The sequence below is a fragment of the Cucurbita pepo genome, chromosome 15 (genome assembly GCF_057944985.1).
Source record: "Cucurbita pepo subsp. pepo isolate OVF chromosome 15, ASM5794498v1, whole genome shotgun sequence".
In the NCBI taxonomy this organism is placed as follows: Eukaryota; Viridiplantae; Streptophyta; class Magnoliopsida; order Cucurbitales; family Cucurbitaceae; genus Cucurbita; species Cucurbita pepo.
In genome coordinates this window covers 8,849,494-8,869,856 of record NC_141812.1, presented here as the reverse complement: position 1 = coordinate 8,869,856, position 20,363 = coordinate 8,849,494, and the positions used below count along the sequence as shown (strand labels likewise).

General features: G+C 37.5%; 6 protein-coding genes across 6 annotated transcripts; 4 read left to right on the top strand and 2 right to left on the bottom strand.

The window, feature by feature from the left end:
- Positions 1-467: 467 nt before the first annotated feature.
- On the top strand, positions 468-1,201 carry LOC147789279 (basic form of pathogenesis-related protein 1-like). Its single transcript, XM_087118201.1, has one exon. The coding sequence runs from the start codon at positions 546-548 to the stop codon at positions 1,029-1,031; it is 486 nt and encodes a 161-aa protein (XP_086974327.1). The 5' UTR covers positions 468-545; the 3' UTR covers positions 1,032-1,201.
- Positions 1,202-7,528: 6,327 nt separating this feature from the next.
- LOC147789278 (pathogenesis-related protein 1-like) lies at positions 7,529-8,338 on the bottom strand. Its single transcript, XM_087118129.1, has one exon. The coding sequence runs from the start codon at positions 8,287-8,289 to the stop codon at positions 7,864-7,866; it is 426 nt and encodes a 141-aa protein (XP_086974255.1). The 5' UTR covers positions 8,290-8,338; the 3' UTR covers positions 7,529-7,863.
- A 2,849-nt stretch (positions 8,339-11,187) lies between these two features.
- LOC147789277 (basic form of pathogenesis-related protein 1-like) lies at positions 11,188-11,905 on the bottom strand. The gene has a single exon (XM_087118163.1). It carries the CDS (start codon positions 11,806-11,808, stop codon positions 11,338-11,340), a length of 471 nt encoding a protein of 156 aa, XP_086974289.1. The 5' UTR covers positions 11,809-11,905; the 3' UTR covers positions 11,188-11,337.
- A 4,189-nt stretch (positions 11,906-16,094) lies between these two features.
- LOC147789276 (pathogenesis-related protein 1-like) lies at positions 16,095-16,752 on the top strand. The gene has a single exon (XM_087117837.1). It carries the CDS (start codon positions 16,151-16,153, stop codon positions 16,640-16,642), a length of 492 nt encoding a protein of 163 aa, XP_086973963.1. The 5' UTR covers positions 16,095-16,150; the 3' UTR covers positions 16,643-16,752.
- Positions 16,753-18,114: 1,362 nt separating this feature from the next.
- LOC147789275 (uncharacterized) lies at positions 18,115-18,330 on the top strand (the record flags this gene model as incomplete). The annotated part of the gene is made up of 1 exon (XM_087117921.1): positions 18,115-18,330. A coding segment is annotated over one exon (216 nt), but the record flags the coding sequence as incomplete, so codon positions are not given.
- A 1,133-nt stretch (positions 18,331-19,463) lies between these two features.
- On the top strand, positions 19,464-20,197 carry LOC147789274 (basic form of pathogenesis-related protein 1-like). Its single transcript, XM_087118202.1, has one exon. It carries the CDS (start codon positions 19,542-19,544, stop codon positions 20,025-20,027), a length of 486 nt encoding a protein of 161 aa, XP_086974328.1. The 5' UTR covers positions 19,464-19,541; the 3' UTR covers positions 20,028-20,197.
- Positions 20,198-20,363: the final 166 nt, after the last annotated feature.

Below are 20,363 nucleotides of genomic sequence, written 5' to 3'. Positions count from 1 at the left end.
TGGCAGGATTCGAACCTATGGCCGCCCCTGACCTGCTCGGTTGGGTGGCCGAGTTAGCCCCCCTCCTCGCCTCTGTACCCGAAACAGATGCGCTGCGCTAACCATTTCAAAGTTTAGGGGGAAGCTTGAAGGAGTGAATACATTTCAAAGTTTTGCATTTTCATTTTCATTTAGTAGCATATAGATTAGTGTGGGGTATTTTTAGTCTATGTTATTTTCATTATTTCAATTTGTTTATTAGTTTATGTTATTTTCATTATTTCAAAATGTTTGATGTGAACAAGTTTTTTGAATTTTTGATTGACTTCAACTAAGAATAGAAAAACACCAAAAATAAAGAAGAGAGGAACTAAATTAGGAAGTTGATTGTTAGAATCCATGGCGCATATGACGCGAAGCCTTGAGTGAAAGGCATTGGTTGTCCCTATAAATAAAAGAACAAAAACCCTTCACAAGAAATCCATCCTCACATTCTTCTTCTTGTTTTTTTTCTTTTTTTTCTTTTTTTTGTTGTTGCATCATCAAGCCTCAAATAAAAAAATAGGATGTCGAAAATGACACTCGCGGCGGCGACGCTGTGCTTGGTTGCACTAAGCCTAAGGCACGTGGTGGTAGGTCAAGAACCCGGGGACGACTTCGTTAAGGCACACAATGCAGTTCGAGAGAAGAAAGGGGAGCGTCCGGTGTTCTGGGACGAATTACTTGAAGAACATGCTAAAGCCTATCTCCAAACCAAGGTGGAAACTTGTGAGATGGTGCACTCCACAGACTCTCCTTATGGGGAGAACCTGGCCACGTCAAATGGGGATTTGACGGCGGAAGGTGCGGTGGCGGCATGGGCGGCTGAGGAGAAGTACTATGACCATAAAAACAACAGATGCGTGGGTGGTGAGTGCCGCCATTACGTCCAATTGGTGTGGAATGCCACTTTTCTTGTGGGTTGTGCCACTGTTAAGTGCCGTAACAGTTGGACTTTGGTTGGATGCAATTATAATCCTGCTGGTAACATTGTCGGCGAGGAGCCCTATTAGTTCATCATCATACCTTCTTCATCAACCTTTATTTCTTTCATTATTATTACTCAATTTCCTCATCCCATTCCCATTCCTTTCTTAACTATTATTACAACCATTCTTTGTTTCAATTTGTGTACTTCATTTCAATTCCATTGCCGGGTCAACCCTGGTTATTCCATTTTCAATGGTGTGCCTCTTTACAAGTTCTTTTACGACCTTAACCAATTAAACTCTATACTTAATACGAACTTTGTTTAATCGGTTACTTTTATGAAAATCAAATCATGTCTAATCCTTTAATATTAAACTCAAACTTTGTATACAACTTAGCTATCTATTTACTCACCAATTCTAACGTGTTATTGCCACTTGATTTTTGCCTCTATAAGTCATTAATAAAAATAAGAAAGTTATCCGAAAATGTGTAAGTTACCATGGGTACTCTGTTTTATCTCATTTAGGATTCACTTGGCTTCTCGGCTCCAACTTAGGTCTTATATATTTGGAGACCTTCCTACCACATTGGACTTTCAAATTCGTTTTTTACACTTTTGTAGCGTTTGAGGTTATTGTTTAGGTAAGTTGAAATTTGAGGAGTTAATTTCTCAATAGAATTCTAAATTATGATCGTAAAACTACACATGTTATATTGTTTTATGATTTATTGACATGTGTTATGTTATATTTATGCTATGATATATGTAATGTTGTGCTGTGTTGTCAGTTATACTATGATATGATTTTTTTATGTCATGGAATTATGTTAAGTTATCAATGTTATATGATGCATGAATCTCTATGTGCCACACCATGTAAATTACTTTACGCTCGCTCTGTGCCTATATGACATTAGAAAACTGTGAATGTTTGCTGAATCACCGGTGAGAGTTCTCTTATGGTAAATTACAAATAATATGGAAATAGTAATAAAAGGAAAGAATAATAAATGAATGCAATATATTTGCCTTTAATAAGAGGGCAAATATGGGAACCCGTAATGTAAGGTGAATATCTAGATATTTGCCTTATAGTGAACGGTCAACTATCCTTAACACCCCCCGCAAGCTGAGCGTCGGATTTGAACGAACGTAAAGCTTGGATCTGAAAAATTCAAAGAGAGGTCGAGAAATACTCTTTGTGAAGATGTCAACAACTTGAAAATGAGAGGGTACATATTGTGTGCGAAGTTTGCCAGCGATAACAAGTTCTCGAAGAAAATGATAATCTAGTTCAACATGTTTGGCCCGCTTGTGAGAAACGGGATTAGAGCTAAAAAAAAATAGCACTTTTGTTGTCACATAAGAGTAAGGGCTGCTGTGAAATAGGGACCTTGAGGTCATGCAAAAGTGTCACATAAGAGTAAGGGCTGCTGTGAAATAGGGACCTTGAGGTCATGCAAAAGATGCGTAACCCAAGGAAGTTCAGCAGCGGTTGTGGCAAGAGCACGATACTCAGATTCACAGCTGGAGCGTGAGACAGTAGGTTGCTTTTTGGCATTCCAAGAAACCAGATTGTTACCAAGATAAATAGAATAGCCGGATGTAGAACGACGAGTATCGGGACAACCAGCCCAGTCAGCATCCGAATAAGCGACTAGCATACTAGGAACAGTGGATGGACGAAAGGTAAGACCAAAGTGGAGTGTTCCTTTGACATAGCGAAGAATAAGTTTGACAGCAAGAAAGTGATCTGGAGTAGGGGCATGCAAGAATTGACTGACAGAATTGACAGCATAGGCAATATCTGGACGCGTAATAGTCAAGTACTGAAGGGCGCCAACAAGAGATCTGTAGAGAGTAGGATTAGAGAAAGGAGAACCATCAGCAGTCAGGTGTTGAGAAACAACCATGGGAGTGTGAACTGGTTTGCTATCGAGCAACTGAGCACGAGTAAGAATATCTCGAGCATATTTTAACTGACTAATAAAGAGACCATCAGAAGTGGGTGAAACTTCACGACCAAGAAAGTAACTGAGAGAACCCAAATCTTTGGTAGCAAACTCAGAATGAAGCTTGCGAGTAAAGCTGTCAATAAGAGATGAGTTGTTGCCGGTAACAATAATGTCATCAACATAAAGAAGCAAATAGATAATGTTAGATTGCTGATGAAAGACAAAAAGGGACGTGTCAGCGCGACTGCAAGAAAACCCAAGTGTGAGAAGAAATGAGCTAAAACGCTGAAACCAAGCACGAGGAGCTTGCTTTAAACCATAGAGCGCTTTCTTTAATAGACAAACATGAGTGGGAAATCGAGGATCAATATACCCAGGAGGTTGTTCCATATGAACACGTTCAATAAGAGTTCCATTGAGAAAAGCATTCTTGACATCAAGTTGTCGAAGAGGCCATTTATTTGTGACTGCAATAGAAAGCACAACACGGACAGTGGTAGCTTTGACAACCGGACTGAAAGTGTTAGTGTAGTCAAGACCAGGAACCTGATTATAACCTTTGGCAACAAGACGAGCCTTGAAACGCTCGACAGATCCATCAGGCAAATATTTAATACGAAACACCCATTTAGAGCCCACGATGTTGGTGTTGGCAGGGCGAGGAACCAAAGTCCAAGTATCATTTTGTTGTAATGCTCGAATTTCTTCATCCATGGCAGCCACCCAAGCAGGATTCTTAGCCGCAGATTTGAATTCTTTTGGCTCAGTGGATGCAAGAAGAGCAGAAAGAAGTCCAGATGAGCCCAAAATACCAAGATTTGCTGGATGACGAGTCTTGAATATACCAGCTTTGGCTCGTGTGATCATAGGATGAGTGCCCAAAGAAGAGAAATCAACAGGAGGTTCAATAGAGGTCGAATTAGAAGTCGAGGGTGGCAAAGTGGAACCTGCAAGAGAAGTATCAACCTGCACAGACTCATCTACAAGGTCAGAACAAATATCACACGGGGATGAACTGGATCGAGGAGTTTGCGGTGATGAAGTGGTAGGGGGGGATGAATCAATATGATGAAAATGTGGTTCTAAGAAATTTGAAATAGAAATAGAGGAAAGAGGTTGGGTCTGGGAGCTAGGGATAGCAGGAAAGTGGGTTTCATCAAATTGAGCATGACAGGTGATATATAGCTTAGTGGTGGCCGGATCAAGACAGCGGAACCCTTTATGAGCAGGACTATAACCCAAAAAAATACAAGGAATGCTGCGGGGAGAAAGCTTGTTAGGCATATAATCACGCAAATAAGGATAAACACGACAACCAAAGGGATGAAAATTGTCATAATGTGGAGTGTAGCCATAAAGGAGTTCAAAGGGTGACTTACCTCCAAGAAGTGGAGTAGGCAACCGGTTGATAATATAAGCTGCAGTGCTGAAGGTGTCAACCCAAAAACGAGAAGAAAGATGAGAGTGAAAGAGAAGGGACAAGCCAGTCTCAGTCACATGACGATGTTTTCTCTCAGCACGACCATTTTGAGCAGGTGTATATGGACAAGAGAGTTGATGGTGGATGCCAGAATTACGTAAATGAGTTTTGAAACAAGTACTAGTAAATTCGGTACCACCATCGCTTTGAAATACCTTGATACGAGAAGAATATTGATTTTCCACAAATTTTTGAAATTGAAGAAAAATATCAAAAAAATCAGATTTAAATTTTAAAGGGTAAAACCAAGTGAATCGAGAATAATCATCAATAAAAATAACATAATAAAGGAAACCCGAATTTGATTTGACGGGAGAAGGACCCCAAAGATCACAATGAATAAGATCTAACACATGAGACGACCTACGTTCATTGCGGGAATAAGGCAATCGATGACTTTTCGCAAGCTGACAAGTATTACATAATGATGGAGAAGGCAATAAAGACGTAAGAGAAAGATGACCTTTTCTATTTAAAAAAGAAATAACAGAATGATTCACATGACCTAGACGAGCATGCCATAAATCATATGAAGCACGTAAAGATTTGTTTCTAAGGGTTGAAATAAAAGCAGAGTTGCCGCGCTCCAGCACATATAGCCCTCCATCTCTTTTACCGGTTGCCACCACCCTTCCTGTTTGACGATTCTGGATAGTAATAAGATTATTAGTAAATGTAACGGAGAGAGGAAAATCAGACGTTAATTTACTTATGGAAAGAAGATTTTTAGTGAGGTGAGGGACAACCAAGACATCTAACAAGTGAATATTTGGAACAGGAGAAAGAGTACCGGTGTGGGTAATGGGTAGGGATGCACCGTTTCCTACAATCACAGAGTCCTTACCCGTGTAATTTTTAGACTGATCCAAAATAGATGGGTCGACAGTCATATGGGCCGAAGCTCCAGTGTCCAGAAACCAATCAGCAGTATCGGGTCCAGCAATAGAACATGACGTGTTAAAGGCTTCAGCAAGGTGAGCATGAGAAGAATCAGGTCGAACATACCGTTGGTTGCAGCGGTCAGCATAATGGCCCTCTTTGCGGCATATTTGGCAGTGAGGTGGTCGACGACCTTGACTTGAGTGGGTTCGTCCTCGATTAAAAGAGTTGTTTTTGTGAGAATAAGAACGACCTCGCTGGTTGGTAAAGGAAGCAGGGTGGCTTCCATGGGTGCGACCACGATTAGTGACTGTGAATGCTGTAGGAGTGGAGTTAGAGGACTCAAGGGAGAGCTGAAACAACTCAAAACTTTCAGCTTTAGAGACTAAATCTGCAAAACAGGGGATAGAGGTGAGAGCCATCTGAGCAGTAGAAAAAGCTGAAAATTCGGTGCCGAGTCCACGAAGGAACCAGTGCACTTTATCAATGTCCTCGACCGGTCTGCCAATGGCATGAAGTTGGTCACAAATTTTTTTGAAGGCACGGGCATACTCAGCAACAGGTTTGGAGCCACGTTTCATCAACTGCAAGTCATCCTTGAGTCTCAGTTCACGAGCTTTCGACTGATGGCTGAACGTAGTTTCCAACGCAAGCCAAACATCACGTGCAGTAGAGAGACCAACGACAACAGCCATGGCTTCCTCAGTGACAGAGGAGAGCAGGAGACAGAGAAGTCGTTGATCGGCTGCTCTCCATGCCAAATATTTGGGGTTGAGTGTTGAAGAGGTTTCTGGTTCAAAGCGAGGTGGTGGAACCATAGTTCCATCGACATAGCCCAGCATGTCTTGACTCTCAAGGAGAGGGAGAAGTTGGCTTTTCCAAAGAAGATAATTGGAGGAAGAAAGTTTGATGGTGATCATATGGATTAGAGTATTGAAAGGAAGAAGATGATAAGAAGATTCGGAAGCCATAGAGAAGAAAGGATCAGGTTGTTAAACCGAAAGGGCTGTGATACCATGTGAATGTTTGCTAAATCACCACACCTAAATGGGGGTGAGAGTTCTCTTATTTATAATCATTTTCAGGATACAGAAATATGGTAAATTACAAATAATATGGAAATAGTAATAAAAGGAAAGAATAATAAATGAATGCAATATATTTGCCTTTAATAAGAGGGCAAATATGGTAACCATGTAAATTATTGATAATATGAGATTAGAAAACTATGTATTTTACTGGATACACCATGTAAATTACTTTACGCTCGCTCTGTGCCTATATGACATTAGAAAACTATGTATTTTAATCATTGATAATATGAGAAGAATCATGTATGTCTCATATGAACAAGAATGGAAGTATGACTTGCATCTAAATAACGCCATGATATTTTATCGGCTCCTCAACCACATGCTACTTCTTTGTGAACGTTTATGTATAATCTAGATTTGATACCTGTATGACCCCACATTCCTATGCATCCCCTCCGACATGGTTACATTGCTTACTCCTAAAAGTGAAAACTATCTCCACATATCAATACTTCTAGCATACTTTATCCTCACTTTCTTAGAATTGATTCAAGTAAAGCATGCTTCAATTTGGAATTCCTATGATTGAACCACCAAAAAGAAAAGTTTCACAATTATATTGGATGAGGTCACTCCTGTTATGATTATACAATGTGAGAACTATGAAAGAGTTGTCATAAGTTTCACAATTATATTGGATGAGATGAATGATCAGGGTTGTGCCTAGATATATGTGATAGATCGTGTTATCAAGTTAATATGTTGAAACTGTTTAGGACATGAGTTCATATAATATGGAGATAGTTGATAACTACAGGATCGTTTACGCATGATTATCTAACTTTTTCAATATTAGACTCGTTTTTAGAGGTGATTGATCTAGATTAATAAAGATAAATTAAAGCAAACAATGTTATATTTCTTCTCTAGATGGGGGAAGAATCCACACAAATCGAGTTTTTTGAGCAACATATCGAGAGAGAATTGGATTTGGTTAGACAATGTGTGGTTGGTAAACAATGATCGATTTTTTTAGTACAGTACGAAATGTCTTGTCAAATATTTAATTTGATTCTACAGGATCTAGTTTCGTTCAAGTAACGGGTTCTAGCCAATTGAAAGGATCTTCTGATCAATCTCGATCTATCGAAGGAAAATAACCAAAAATCTTTTTGAAAAGGGGATGTCTTAAAAACTTTAAATTTTATGTTTCACTTCTCAAGCGTACTAATGCAACCTATAATAAAGAGAATTTATTTAATAACCGAGGAGAATAAAAGCTTTTTTCATGAACATCACGGACCCAAATGCAATCTAACCCAAACTTTAGGGACCTAAAGTATAACTTTTCTATATTTGACATGCCATAAAAACTATTTAATAACATAAACTAATGCTCATAGCCTCAAAGGAGGAAGACAAAAGAAGCAATAAAAAGAGACCCAATGCTTAAAAGGTGGCTAAATGAGATTGATAAAAAGGGATACACGACCCTTCAAAGCTTCTCTTATTGACTCCAACGTAACTTTAGTGCACGCCCTCTTACTATTAAGGTGACATTCTTCAGTATGGCCATTGACCTTCGTAATTGCCAGGCGGGTCATAGTTGCAGGTGATGAAAGTACCACCACTGTTGCATCTCACTTTTGCACATCCAATTCGAACAGATTTACTCCACACTACTTGAGTGTAGTGGCGACACTCGTTGCCAAGGCACAAGTTGGAGTTATAATCATAAAATTGTTTCTCGTTTACCCACATTTGAACTGCGTCAGTGCATGATAAGGAAGCTCGGTCGGCCGAGCTTCCTGCAAGATTTTCCCCATTAGGCCCATTAGAGTGGACCATCTGGCAATCTTTGGCACGTTGGTTGGCATATTGTCGGGCATAGTTTGCCACAGTTTCATCCCATTGGATGGGTCCAACACCGACTTGTGCACGAGCGGCGTTGTGGGCATCGACAAAGTCTTGAGACATGTCTTGAGCCATAGATCTATGGCAACATGATAGAAGTACTCAAGACACAAAGGAGAGAAATGGAGAGGTTGATGAGAGCCATTTTGGGTTATGAGTAGGAAAATGATGAGATATTTGTGTGGGAACATGGGATGAGAATTGTTGCTATTTATAAGAATGAAAATGTGGAAATTTATGGAGAAATTGTGAGAAAAAATGGGTTGATTGATTATCCAAAAGCAGCCCAAGAGAAATTTCCTTAGCTGGATGACTAAGATCAAGACTTTGCACATGACATTGACTTGGATATAATTATTTTTATTGTTATAATTATTTTTATTATGTTCTATAAGATTGTATACGATTGGAGAGGAGAACGAAACATTCTTTATAAAGGTGTGAAAACTTCTCCCTAACCGATGTGTTTTAAAATCGTGAGGCTGACGGCGATATGTAATGTGCCAAAACAGACAATATCTACTAGTGATGAGAAGACCATTACAAATGGTGTCATAGCCAGACATTGGACGGTGTGTCAGTAAGAATGTTGGCCCTCAAGGGAGTGGATTGCAAGATCTCACATCGGGTGGAGAAGGGAACGAAGTCTTCCTTGTAAGGGCGTGGAAACCTTTCCTTAATGGGCATGTTTTAAAACGTGAGCCTAACAACAATACGTAAAAGATCAAAACGAACAATATCTACTACCGGTGGGTTTAGACAGTTACATATTCAATCTCAATCGTTTACTACTCAGAATTATTATGGAAAGAAAACAAAGTTCAGCACCTGTTGGCTAGCATGCTCTCTGAACCGAACATGAAAATCGTTTTCGATCGTGGAAAAAAAAATACACTTAATCAAATACGTGAACATTTTAAAAGAGGACTCGAGAAAAAACCTGAAAACTGAGATATTGCTAAGTTTCTTTATTAGAAAGACTTGGCAGTCGGGTCTTCGTCTTCTTCACACTGCGTGATTGCCTGCGAGAATTAGAAAAGAGCAAGGCAGACCAAAAAAAAAAAAAAAAAAAAAACAAAGGACATACTTTGATTACTAAGGTTGGGTCCCATGTTCGTGTTTCTCGTTTCTTTCTATGTTCAAATGTCTATAAAAAAAAATTGTACATATAAAACAATTCATAAATTTGATTTAGTTCGAGTTGTTTCGAGTTGTTTGGTTGAATATTTTATTAAAGATGTTTGGAAATATTATGTCCCATGATCAAATAATCGGTGTGGAATGCTATTAGAATTTTATATAAATAACTAATATTTTTCTTTTGCAATTATATCTAACCAATTTATTAGATTTGTTAATTTTAGATGATTAATTATTGCTAGATAGTTTTTGTAGCAAATTTATTGTCTGTTTTGGCCGGTTGTATATCATTGTCAGTCTTACAGTTTTCTTATGGTTCTAAAATGCGTCGTTGAAACTGTGAGGCTGACGACGTTACGTAACTGGCCAAATAAGACAATATCTGCTTACGGTGGATTTAAGTTGTTTCAATAGTATTAGAGTCAGAACATTGAGCGGTGTGTCAACGAGGACGTTAGGCTCTTAAGGGGGTAATTTGTAAGATCCCACATCAATTGAAGAGAAAAATGAGTGTCAATAAGTGGCCTTGAAGGAGGTGGATCGTAAGATTTCACATCGATTGGAAAGAGAAATGAGTGACAACGAGGACGTTGGGTCCTGAAGGGGAGTGGATTGTTAGCTCTCACATCGGTTGGAGAAGGGAACGATACATTTTTTATAGGAGTGTGAAAATCTCTCTACTAGACCCGACTCCTTTTAAAAATCTAAAAGGGAAGCCGAAAGAAAAAGTTCAAAAAAGACAATATCTACTACCAATAAACTTATATGGTTACAAAGTCAAATTATTGGATGAAATTGTAATTTGATTTTCATTCATAATGGAATTTTTAATTTATTCAAGAAAATTATATACTTTTACTTCCGACATAAAATACATATATTTCAAATTTATTATCATTTATCTTTTATTTCTTCTCTCAATCATTTGGGATATGTGCGAATCGTTTGCCTGTAACTATTCAATATCTTTATAAAAAATTAATAGTAGGTAAGAATTTGTGTGGCCGATTCTATTTTAAATTTGATAAATGCATTAAGAAAAAAAAATTTAATAAACAAGAAACCACAACTACAAACAAAACTTATCATATCTAAAAAAAAACAACAAAAATAAAATTAAAAACAAAATAGAAAAAGAAAATCATGCCAAAAAAAATGAGAAATTGAGAAGAGTCGAGAAAAATAAAAAAGTAGAAGAAAAATAAAAATTAACCAAAGCAAAAAAAAAATAGGTGAAAAAAAACAGAACAAAAAAAATGAGAGGTGTACATTGAATCCGACAACACGACACAGTACTATAAGAGTTGGGTTGGGTCAGATAACATTTCAAATTGGATAGGATTAAGGAAACTTTTTAGATCAATCTATAAATTGCAAATTCGTTTGTTGTCTTTGACGGTATCTTTTAAAATCTTTCATGACTATGTAAAAAAATATTAAGAAATCGAAGTTACATTCTAAATAAAGTATGTTGATAAGATATAAGTATGTCAATGATATTCTTGATCTATCGAAAAAGAAGTAGATCAATTACGTTGACATACGTATATCAATTGATATACCAAAAACCCTAAATTTCAAACTTTCGTGTGGTTAGGGTTATTTCTGACTTTTCACCTTTATTATTTTTGTTGAGTCACATTAAATTAAAATGTTGGAATTGTCGGAGTCTAGCTAGTTCGCTACTCTTACTCGATAAATGAAATTTTGAGAACTAGAATCATTGTTGGAGATTGGACACAAGTTTCTTTTGAATATACGTATTTATTTAACTATGATGTTCAATATTTTTAGAGAAACAAGGCAAGGAGAAAGAACAACAAGAACTTACATAAAAACATGTGTTAAGAACAGCCGACATAAACTCTTAAAAACATGTGTGTATTAACACCAACTAATGACAACATCATCATCTCAAGCACCATTTATTTTCAAGAACAAAAGCATATACGAACTTCATTATTATTATTATCATTAGCATACTTAATAAGGCCACTCGCCATCCCAATTGCCTGGAGGATCATAATTGCAAGACACAAACCACCAGCCATTGTTGCATTGAACTCTCGCACACCCAACACGATAAGAGCTTTGCCAAACAACCTGCGTGTAATGAAGACACTCACCTCCAGCACATGCATTAGTGTTGTAACTATAGTAAGGCTTTTCATCAACCCATAGCTTCACTGCAGCTGTGCCAGTGAATCCATTGTTGCCCTTTGCAAGGTTCTCGCCATACGGCCCGTTCGAATGCACCAATTGGCAATCTCCTTTCCTCGAGTTCGCGTATGTTTGAGCGTAGGCGGCTAGAGTTGTGTTCCATACCATGTTTCCGACGCCGACGGCTGATCTGGCTGAGTTATGGTTATTAATGTAATCTTGAGCTGCATTCTGAGCGTCTGATGATTTGACTAAAAGGGTCGAGAGAAGAATAATGAGAGTAAGAATAGTCATCGTTGTTCGAGTTTGGATGAGGAAATGGAAGTAAGGGTAGGGAGATTTATAGTGTGATGGTAATAAAATTGTGAAGGTGGTAAAGTGAGTGAAAGTGGGCATTGCAAGCAAAGGGCTTTTTAAGTGTTAAATGGATGAAATTTGAATCAAGACATCCCCTTTAGACTTTGAAGCTTTGCGGTAGGCGTCGGGTAAGCTATGGAAAGGATTATTTATGGTGAATTTATGCGTTTACCAAGAGAAGTCCCACGTGCTTCTTGGGAATGAGGAAGAAAACCATATGGATTAAGTTTTAGAACATGAATTCTTTGTTTAAAATACTTCATTAAATAAGTGGAAAAGAGTTTGATTACATTTTTTATCTACGGGATAAACTTCAAAGAAGATGTCCGGAAAATGTTGTTCAAATTATTCTAAGATATTGCAATTAATGTTATATTAAAGAAGAATCAAGCTTCATTTATTCATTGACGGTTTACAAATTTTTTGTTGATGATAATCTAGAGCTATACGGCTTTTAACCAAATGCTAAGTTTCTTTGCAATTGTATATAGTTTAGGTTACATGCTTATAAAGAAAGAATGTTTCGTTCTCCCCCCAATCGATGTGGAATCTCACAATCCACCTTGTCTACTGGGGAGAGGTTTCCAAACCCTTATAAAAAATGTTTCGTTCTCCTTCCAACCGATGTAGGATCTCACAATTCACCCCCTTCAGGACCCAACGTCCTCAATAACACTCATCCCCCTTTCCAATCTACCTCTCTTTGGGGCCCTACATCCTCGCTAGACACCGCCTAGTGTCCACCTCCTTTAGGACTCAGCATCCTAACTGGCACACCACCTAGTGTACACCCCCCTTTGGAGCTCAGCATCATCTCCAGCACACCACCTGGCCTCCACCCCCCTTGAGGCTTAGCATCCTTGCTGGTACACCGCCCGATTTCTGGCTCTCATACTATTTTTAACGGTCCAAGTCCACAGCTAGCAGGTATTGTCCTCTTTGTAATTTTTTTTTCGGGTTTCTCCTCAAAGTTTTTAAAACACGTTTTCTAGGAAGATGTTTTCACACCTTTGTAGACCTATGCTTCATTCGAGAGGTGAGAATTTTTTTCTCCTAAGTTCTAGTCTTCAAGTGTTGAGGTATTATTATAACCCTCATAGTCTTTTAGTCCTCATGGAATGTTCGATCTTCATGAACTTAGAGGATTCTTCTAATTTATTTGTCTCTAAATTCTCTTTTAATTTTTCTATCACGATTTCAATATTTCAATCGTTTATGAGTTATCCATGAGTATTATGGGTTTGAACTTTGATGGCCTTTCAGCTTGACTATTCGAGTCTCGGGTTCATTGGCTTTGGGTCCAATCGTTTGAGTTTTACGTCAAATATTAAATGTGTCATTTTGGGCTTATTTGATCAAGGGTTTAAATACCATTATAACTCAATTCGACCAAACAAGACTTACTTGATACTATATCTGTAACGTTATTACTCGGGAATGTCGTTTTTAATTTCAAACTTAATTTAGAATACATTTCAATTTGTATTATTTCAATCTATCACCATTAAAATTTAAAATAAAAATTTCTAAACAAGACTTGGCTTAAATCAATATTGTTTAATGTTCTAAAATAATCTTAAGCTAGACCAAAAACAAAAACCAATTTCATTGGGACAAGTAATTATTATTCTATTAGAAAAATTATATTGCCCCAAAGGGAAGCTTCTAGTAGAGAACAATAACATTGTATAGACTTTGACTCACATGTCTTGGCGACTTGGTTGTCAACTCCTACATATACATGTTAAATTATTATGATCTAATTCCAAAAGCCTTTGCTTATGATCGTGGATCGAACAAATTTTTCACACTCTTGGCGTAATTCAATTGGTTAAGGTATAAACAATGAAGAATTTAGGGTTTTAAATTTTTTATCCGAAAAAAAAAAATCTATAGTATTATCGATAATATAATTTTGCCTAGTTCTTAGAGAATTCGATTAACAATTTCTTAAGCTTAAATGGGTAATCGTTTGACTTAAAATTTTGAAAAGTTTACGTTGATGACACATTTATGCTCAAAGTTGTGTCTAATTTGGCGTCAATTTTGACTTGTACATGATAACAACACGCTCCTTGTGAAAATCTCACATTGGTTGGAGAGGAAAACGAAACACCCTCTATAAGGGTGTAGAAACATTTCCACAACAGACATGTTTTAAAGCTTTGGAGGGGAAGCCTGAGAGGGAAAGCCAAAAGAGGACAATATCTGCTAGCGGTGGATCTGGGCCGTTACAAATGGTATCAGAGTCAGACATCAGGCTGTGTGCAAACAAGGAGGAAGGATTTATTGGGGGTCCCATACGATTGGAGAAAGGAACGAGTACCAGCGAGGACATTGGGCCCCGAAGGGGGTGGATTGTGAGAATCTCATATTGGTTGGGGAGGAGAACGAAACACCTTCTATAAGGGTGTGGAAATCTTTCCCTAGCAAACGCGTTTTAAAGCTTTGGAGGGAAAGCCCGAAAGGAAAAGCCTAAAGAGGACAATATTTACTAGCCATGGATATGAGTCGTTACACTTCTAGTTCTACCCTATTTAGCTCGGTCACGTCAAGACTATCGGGATATTTCAAGCAACGATCTTTCTAAACTCTTGCAAAGGTTCTATCACAAATAACATTCTTCATCCTAGCACTCAAATTTCTTTTATTATTTGTCATCTTGTTCATACAAATTTCAATATATGTCAAAATAATTTGAGGTTGGCTCCAAATCCATTCAATTTAGAGATAGTCTTTGTTATTCTTTTCCTCTTTCTTAAATGGTTAATTATTAGCTTTCATATTTTTCCAAGGAAAAAATGTACAAGTTTTATCTTTCAAAGTTAGGCTAATTCTAATCTCACGATCAAAGAAAACAATTGAAAAGTCAAGAGAAATACACGAGTATAATACAGCCTCCGCCTTCTTTTCGTCCACTATTTTTCTTATTTATTTATTTATTTCATTTCCGTTCTGAGTTCAGTCAAGTCAGTTCAGTCAAGTCGAGACATTTTTTAGATTCAACTTAATTGGTCTGCTACTAAATTTTTTCAATTCGAACAACTTTCATTAAATAATGAATTCAACTCAACCCAACCATAAATTTTTTGTAAACGGAGTTCATCAGGACCGTTTATTCAATTTTTTTGTTTTGAAAAAAAAAATTAATATATTAATTTGTTTATTTTCAAATATTTTAACCTTTCAAATACTTAGTTGTTTAGTTTAACTCGATCTAATTTTAGAGTAACTCATGAACCAAACCAATTGATAAAGTTTTTCATTTATTTGAACCTAACTTAACTCAAATAAGTTCATAACCCAACACAAAAATAGTACATTGGGTTGAGTTGATGACGTTTTTTTAACATTCTATATCAGCTTAATTTTATAGATGATTTTGGGCTGATTTTTTTATTTTAACATAGAGCGGAGAAATTCGAACATTAACCTTTTAATCAAAGTAGTTGCTCACGAGAGTGGGAGAATTTAAACCTCTAACAATTTAGTCGAGAATAATGTTTTTACGACGACTTAGTGCACATGTTTTTGTCTCATTTCCAAGCATGATTAGTGACCCAAAGCCTCCACAAGTTTGTCCAAGGCCATTTTTGTTTGCTTTCTAGAAAAATCAATCTTGGCTTATTCTCCCTTTCGTGTACTAACTCATGTCGTATTCAAAGCTATTGTAGTTTCACGTTTTCGATTTTGCAATAGCTATATCAACATCGAGAATTACCACCTTAGGTCCTAATTTGTTAATTGTTTAGATTTTAATTTTCAATTTTTTAAATTAAGCTCGTAAATATTACTTCCACCCGATCATTTTTCTAGTTCATTACGTACTTTTTACGAGTATTTTCAAAATCTAAAACCAAAATTTGACTCACATTTTAAAAACTAATTTTAAATTTCTAGACCAACTAAAAAATAAATTCTAAACTCATAAATAAAAAATAAAAAATAAAAAACAAATATGTTAGTTTTTAAAATTCAACCCTTTAATAAAAACTTAATTTGAATGAAAAATATATTTTAAACATTAATAACGAGAAAAAAGTATTAGTTTAATTAATTGTTGTATATAGTAACTTAGATGCACAAATAATCAATATTGATTATAATTAATAATTTCTAGTTGCGTGTATGCTCCGTTTTTGAATACTCCACCACCCTAAAATATTCTCCTTGTTCGTATAATATTCCACAATTTCATGCCTATAAATCACTGCCATACCCATCCCATTTTCTTCCCACCAAACTTCTAACCATTGTATCACAACTCCATCTCCAAATAATGGATCTTTTCAAGCTCTCCCTCTCCCTCTTCTATGTCGTCTTGAGCTTTGCCATGTTTCATTCCTCTCTCGCTCAAGACTCGCCTCAAGACTTTGTCAATGCCCACAATGCAGCTCGTGCCCAAGTTGGCGTTGGGCCAGTCCAGTGGGACGAAAGGGTAGCTAGTTTTGCTCGACAATATGCCAACCAACGCATCAATGACTGTCGATTGGTGCACTCAGGTGGACCATATGGGGAAAATATTGCATGGGGTAGCCCTGACTTGTCAGGGACTAATGCTGTTCGGATGTGGGTTGATGAGAAACAATTCTACAATCCTAGCGCTAATACTTGTGCAGCTGGTAAGGTGTGTGGCCATTACACTCAAGTGGTGTGGAGAAACTCGGTGAGAATTGGATGTGCTAAAGTGAGATGTACAAACAATCGTGGTACATTCATCATTTGCAATTATGATCCACGCGGCAATATCATAGGCCAAAGGCCATTCTAAGAAGGTTATAACTAAAATAAAAGTATTGGTCATGAATGAAAGTTACTAAATAAAAACAACTTTAGTTGTAATCTGTCTAGTAATCCACACCCTTATGAATGTTCTATGTATGGTACATCTTATTATTCATGAAATAATGAATATGTGAACGTTTGTATCATGCCTAAAAAATAGTTTGAGATCTCTTAATCATCCCCTACACAAACTTCTCATAACACGTAATCATTTCATAACACGTAATCATTTCAATGCATGACCTTATCACTACCAACTCATAATCTTCACAAGTACATATGAAAATCCTTATCAGTCGAGACAAGTTCGCTATTAAGAGTTACTAGCTACCCCTATTAGTAACGACATAGTAAAATAAACCATCGGGGAGAGACCCCATATCATTGCCAACCAATGATCGACACTTTGTAAACACACATCACTTGAGATGAGTACATGATTAAGAGTTAGTTGGTAAACCTCTAACCGTCCTCGCAAAGTATAAGAAACTAATCACTATACCATATGACACAGTCGAGAATCAGACGATAGGGTTTAGAAAGCTCACCCAACAATAGCAAACTATCATGTTCACAAGTCATCTAAGCTCATATGGTATCTAACACGATCGTCTATTTAAGGCATGTTCGTAATAATCAAATGAGATCATCATGTACTTTTAATTCATTTATCATAGTTCATTCTACGTAATTTGACCTTAAAAATAAGGGAAGATCACGTGAACATACAATCACATGTCAAACAAATCAATCCTAGCATAGGTTCCGACCAATCATGCATAATCAAACTAAACCTCATCAAAGAAGAACATAATTCATGATACAACATTTTAATCATGTTTATTTCTACAAAACTTCTCAATTAAGTCTTAAATTAAGATAAAATATGGGAACTAGAGAAAATAAATTACAAATAGAGTTTTAAATAGTTGAAATAGGTCAAAATAGTCAAATGGGTCAGAAACTTGGTTTAGTTGAATTGGCCACATTATCATCCTTAACCTTCGATTTGCAGGTGGCTCGTGCATTCTTCCTCTAGTCGACTATCTCAGCAGCTCTGATTGCTCGATTCTTAGCTTTGTTCAAGTTGGTCCTTCTCCAAAAGTTTAAGGTCTCTCTTTGAGGCAAAAATCAACTTTAATCGAGAGGGAGACATGACCAAGCGTCCTATTTGTCTTTTTACCTATTTGAGTAGTTACTAACGGTGAAGTGCAAACAACCGTATTGCTATGCAACAATAGAGCAGGATAGCATTTTGCGCCCATATCTTTGAATTTGAGGGTAAAAAGCTCGCTTCTTATACGGGATCCGACGCATCCAGCAGAGCGAAGCAGCGTTTCATTCCTTTCGGGGGCATCCTTACGCATTGGCGGGGAGTGAAGTGCCACAATCCCATTCATCATTTTGGATCTACATAAGCCAAAACTCATAGCACTGGCAACGTCTCCAGCATAAATACAAGGAGGATGTATAGCTGATATAGGATCTTGTGAAATAGGATTTGATTCTGCAAGCGGTTCGGTACGAACGAAGAAATTTCGAACAAAAGGATCAGAACTCGCTAATAGGAAAGGAGAGAAAAACAAAGCAATGCCAAGAGTTTTGTCAATCCGCTGTTCATCGATAGACGAAGCTCTCTCTTTATCATCTCGTGCCAGATGCAACAAAGGATGAGTCCTTTTTACTTCTTGTGAACCACGAGAGCGCCGGGAGCCCAGAGGAGCAAAGCTCATTTGACTTTCAGGGTAAAGCGGTGCATAAAAAAGGGCTGGCCCGTCAAAAGTCCGGTTCCTCCGCGAACGAAGTTCATAATCAACAAGGGTTCGAAGAACGAAGGGAGTGCACAACAGGAGCTCATACCCACTTTTTTGGTCGTAACGAGGGAGATCTCGAATGGGGTTTTTCACGAAGTTCGAAAGAAAGGAATAAAAAAGAGTTTCTCTATGGCCTCCTCGTTTTGAGACATTATGGCTTTGGGGGCGACCCTGGTAACAAAGAAGGAATCCATAAACACTTGGGATCCGACACCATGATAAAATACTACCCTCATGATTAGACCATGTCCCTAAGATTTGATAAAAGAAAGGTGCATTCACGGTTAATACGTTGGAATTGGATAAGTTATTAGGAACATGACGGAACGAAAGACCAAAGAAAGAAGTATACACCAAAATGCAGGTGCTGCACCAAACGCTGGTGGTTCTTTCTTATTGGAAGTGAATGCAAAGAAAAGGCCAAAAAATAACAAATAATGAAACAATTCATATATTGACATTTCGTGCTCATTTCTACTTTCTTATTCCCATCCTCCGGTAACCACAAGATGATCCACAAGAAAGGTGGCAGGATTCGAACCTATGGCCGCCCCTGACCTGCTCGGTTGGGTGGCCGAGTTAGCCCCCCTCCTCGCCTCTGTACCCGAAACAGATGCGCTGCGCTAACCATTTCAAAGTTTAGGGGGAAGCTTGAAGGAGTGAATACATTTCAAAGTTTTGCATTTTCATTTTCATTTAGTAGCATATAGATTAGTGTGGGGTATTTTTAGTCTATGTTATTTTCATTATTTCAATTTGTTTATTAGTTTATGTTATTTTCATTATTTCAAAATGTTTGATGTGAACAAGTTTTTTGAATTTTTGATTGACTTCAACTAAGAATAGAAAAACACCAAAAATAAAGAAGAGAGGAACTAAATTAGGAAGTTGATTGTTAGAATCCATGGCGCATATGACGCGAAGCCTTGAGTGAAAGGCATTGGTTGTCCCTATAAATAAAAGAACAAAAACCCTTCACAAGAAATCCATCCTCACATTCTTCTTCTTGTTTTTTTTCTTTTTTTTCTTTTTTTTGTTGTTGCATCATCAAGCCTCAAATAAAAAAATAGGATGTCGAAAATGACACTCGCGGCGGCGACGCTGTGCTTGGTTGCACTAAGCCTAAGGCACGTGGTGGTAGGTCAAGAACCCGGGGACGACTTCGTTAAGGCACACAATGCAGTTCGAGAGAAGAAAGGGGAGCGTCCGGTGTTCTGGGACGAATTACTTGAAGAACATGCTAAAGCCTATCTCCAAACCAAGGTGGAAACTTGTGAGATGGTGCACTCCACAGACTCTCCTTATGGGGAGAACCTGGCCACGTCAAATGGGGATTTGACGGCGGAAGGTGCGGTGGCGGCATGGGCGGCTGAGGAGAAGTACTATGACCATAAAAACAACAGATGCGTGGGTGGTGAGTGCCGCCATTACGTCCAATTGGTGTGGAATGCCACTTTTCTTGTGGGTTGTGCCACTGTTAAGTGCCGTAACAGTTGGACTTTGGTTGGATGCAATTATAATCCTGCTGGTAACATTGTCGGCGAGGAGCCCTATTAGTTCATCATCATACCTTCTTCATCAACCTTTATTTCTTTCATTATTATTACTCAATTTCCTCATCCCATTCCCATTCCTTTCTTAACTATTATTACAACCATTCTTTGTTTCAATTTGTGTACTTCATTTCAATTCCATTGCCGGGTCAACCCTGGTTATTCCATTTTCAATGGTGTGCCTCTTTACAAGTTCTTTTACGACCTTAACCAATTAAACTCTATACTTAATACGAACTTTGTTTAATCGGTTACTTTTATGAAAATCAAATCATGTCTAATCCTTTAATATTAAACTCAAACTTTGTATACAACTTAGCTATCTATTTACTCACCAATT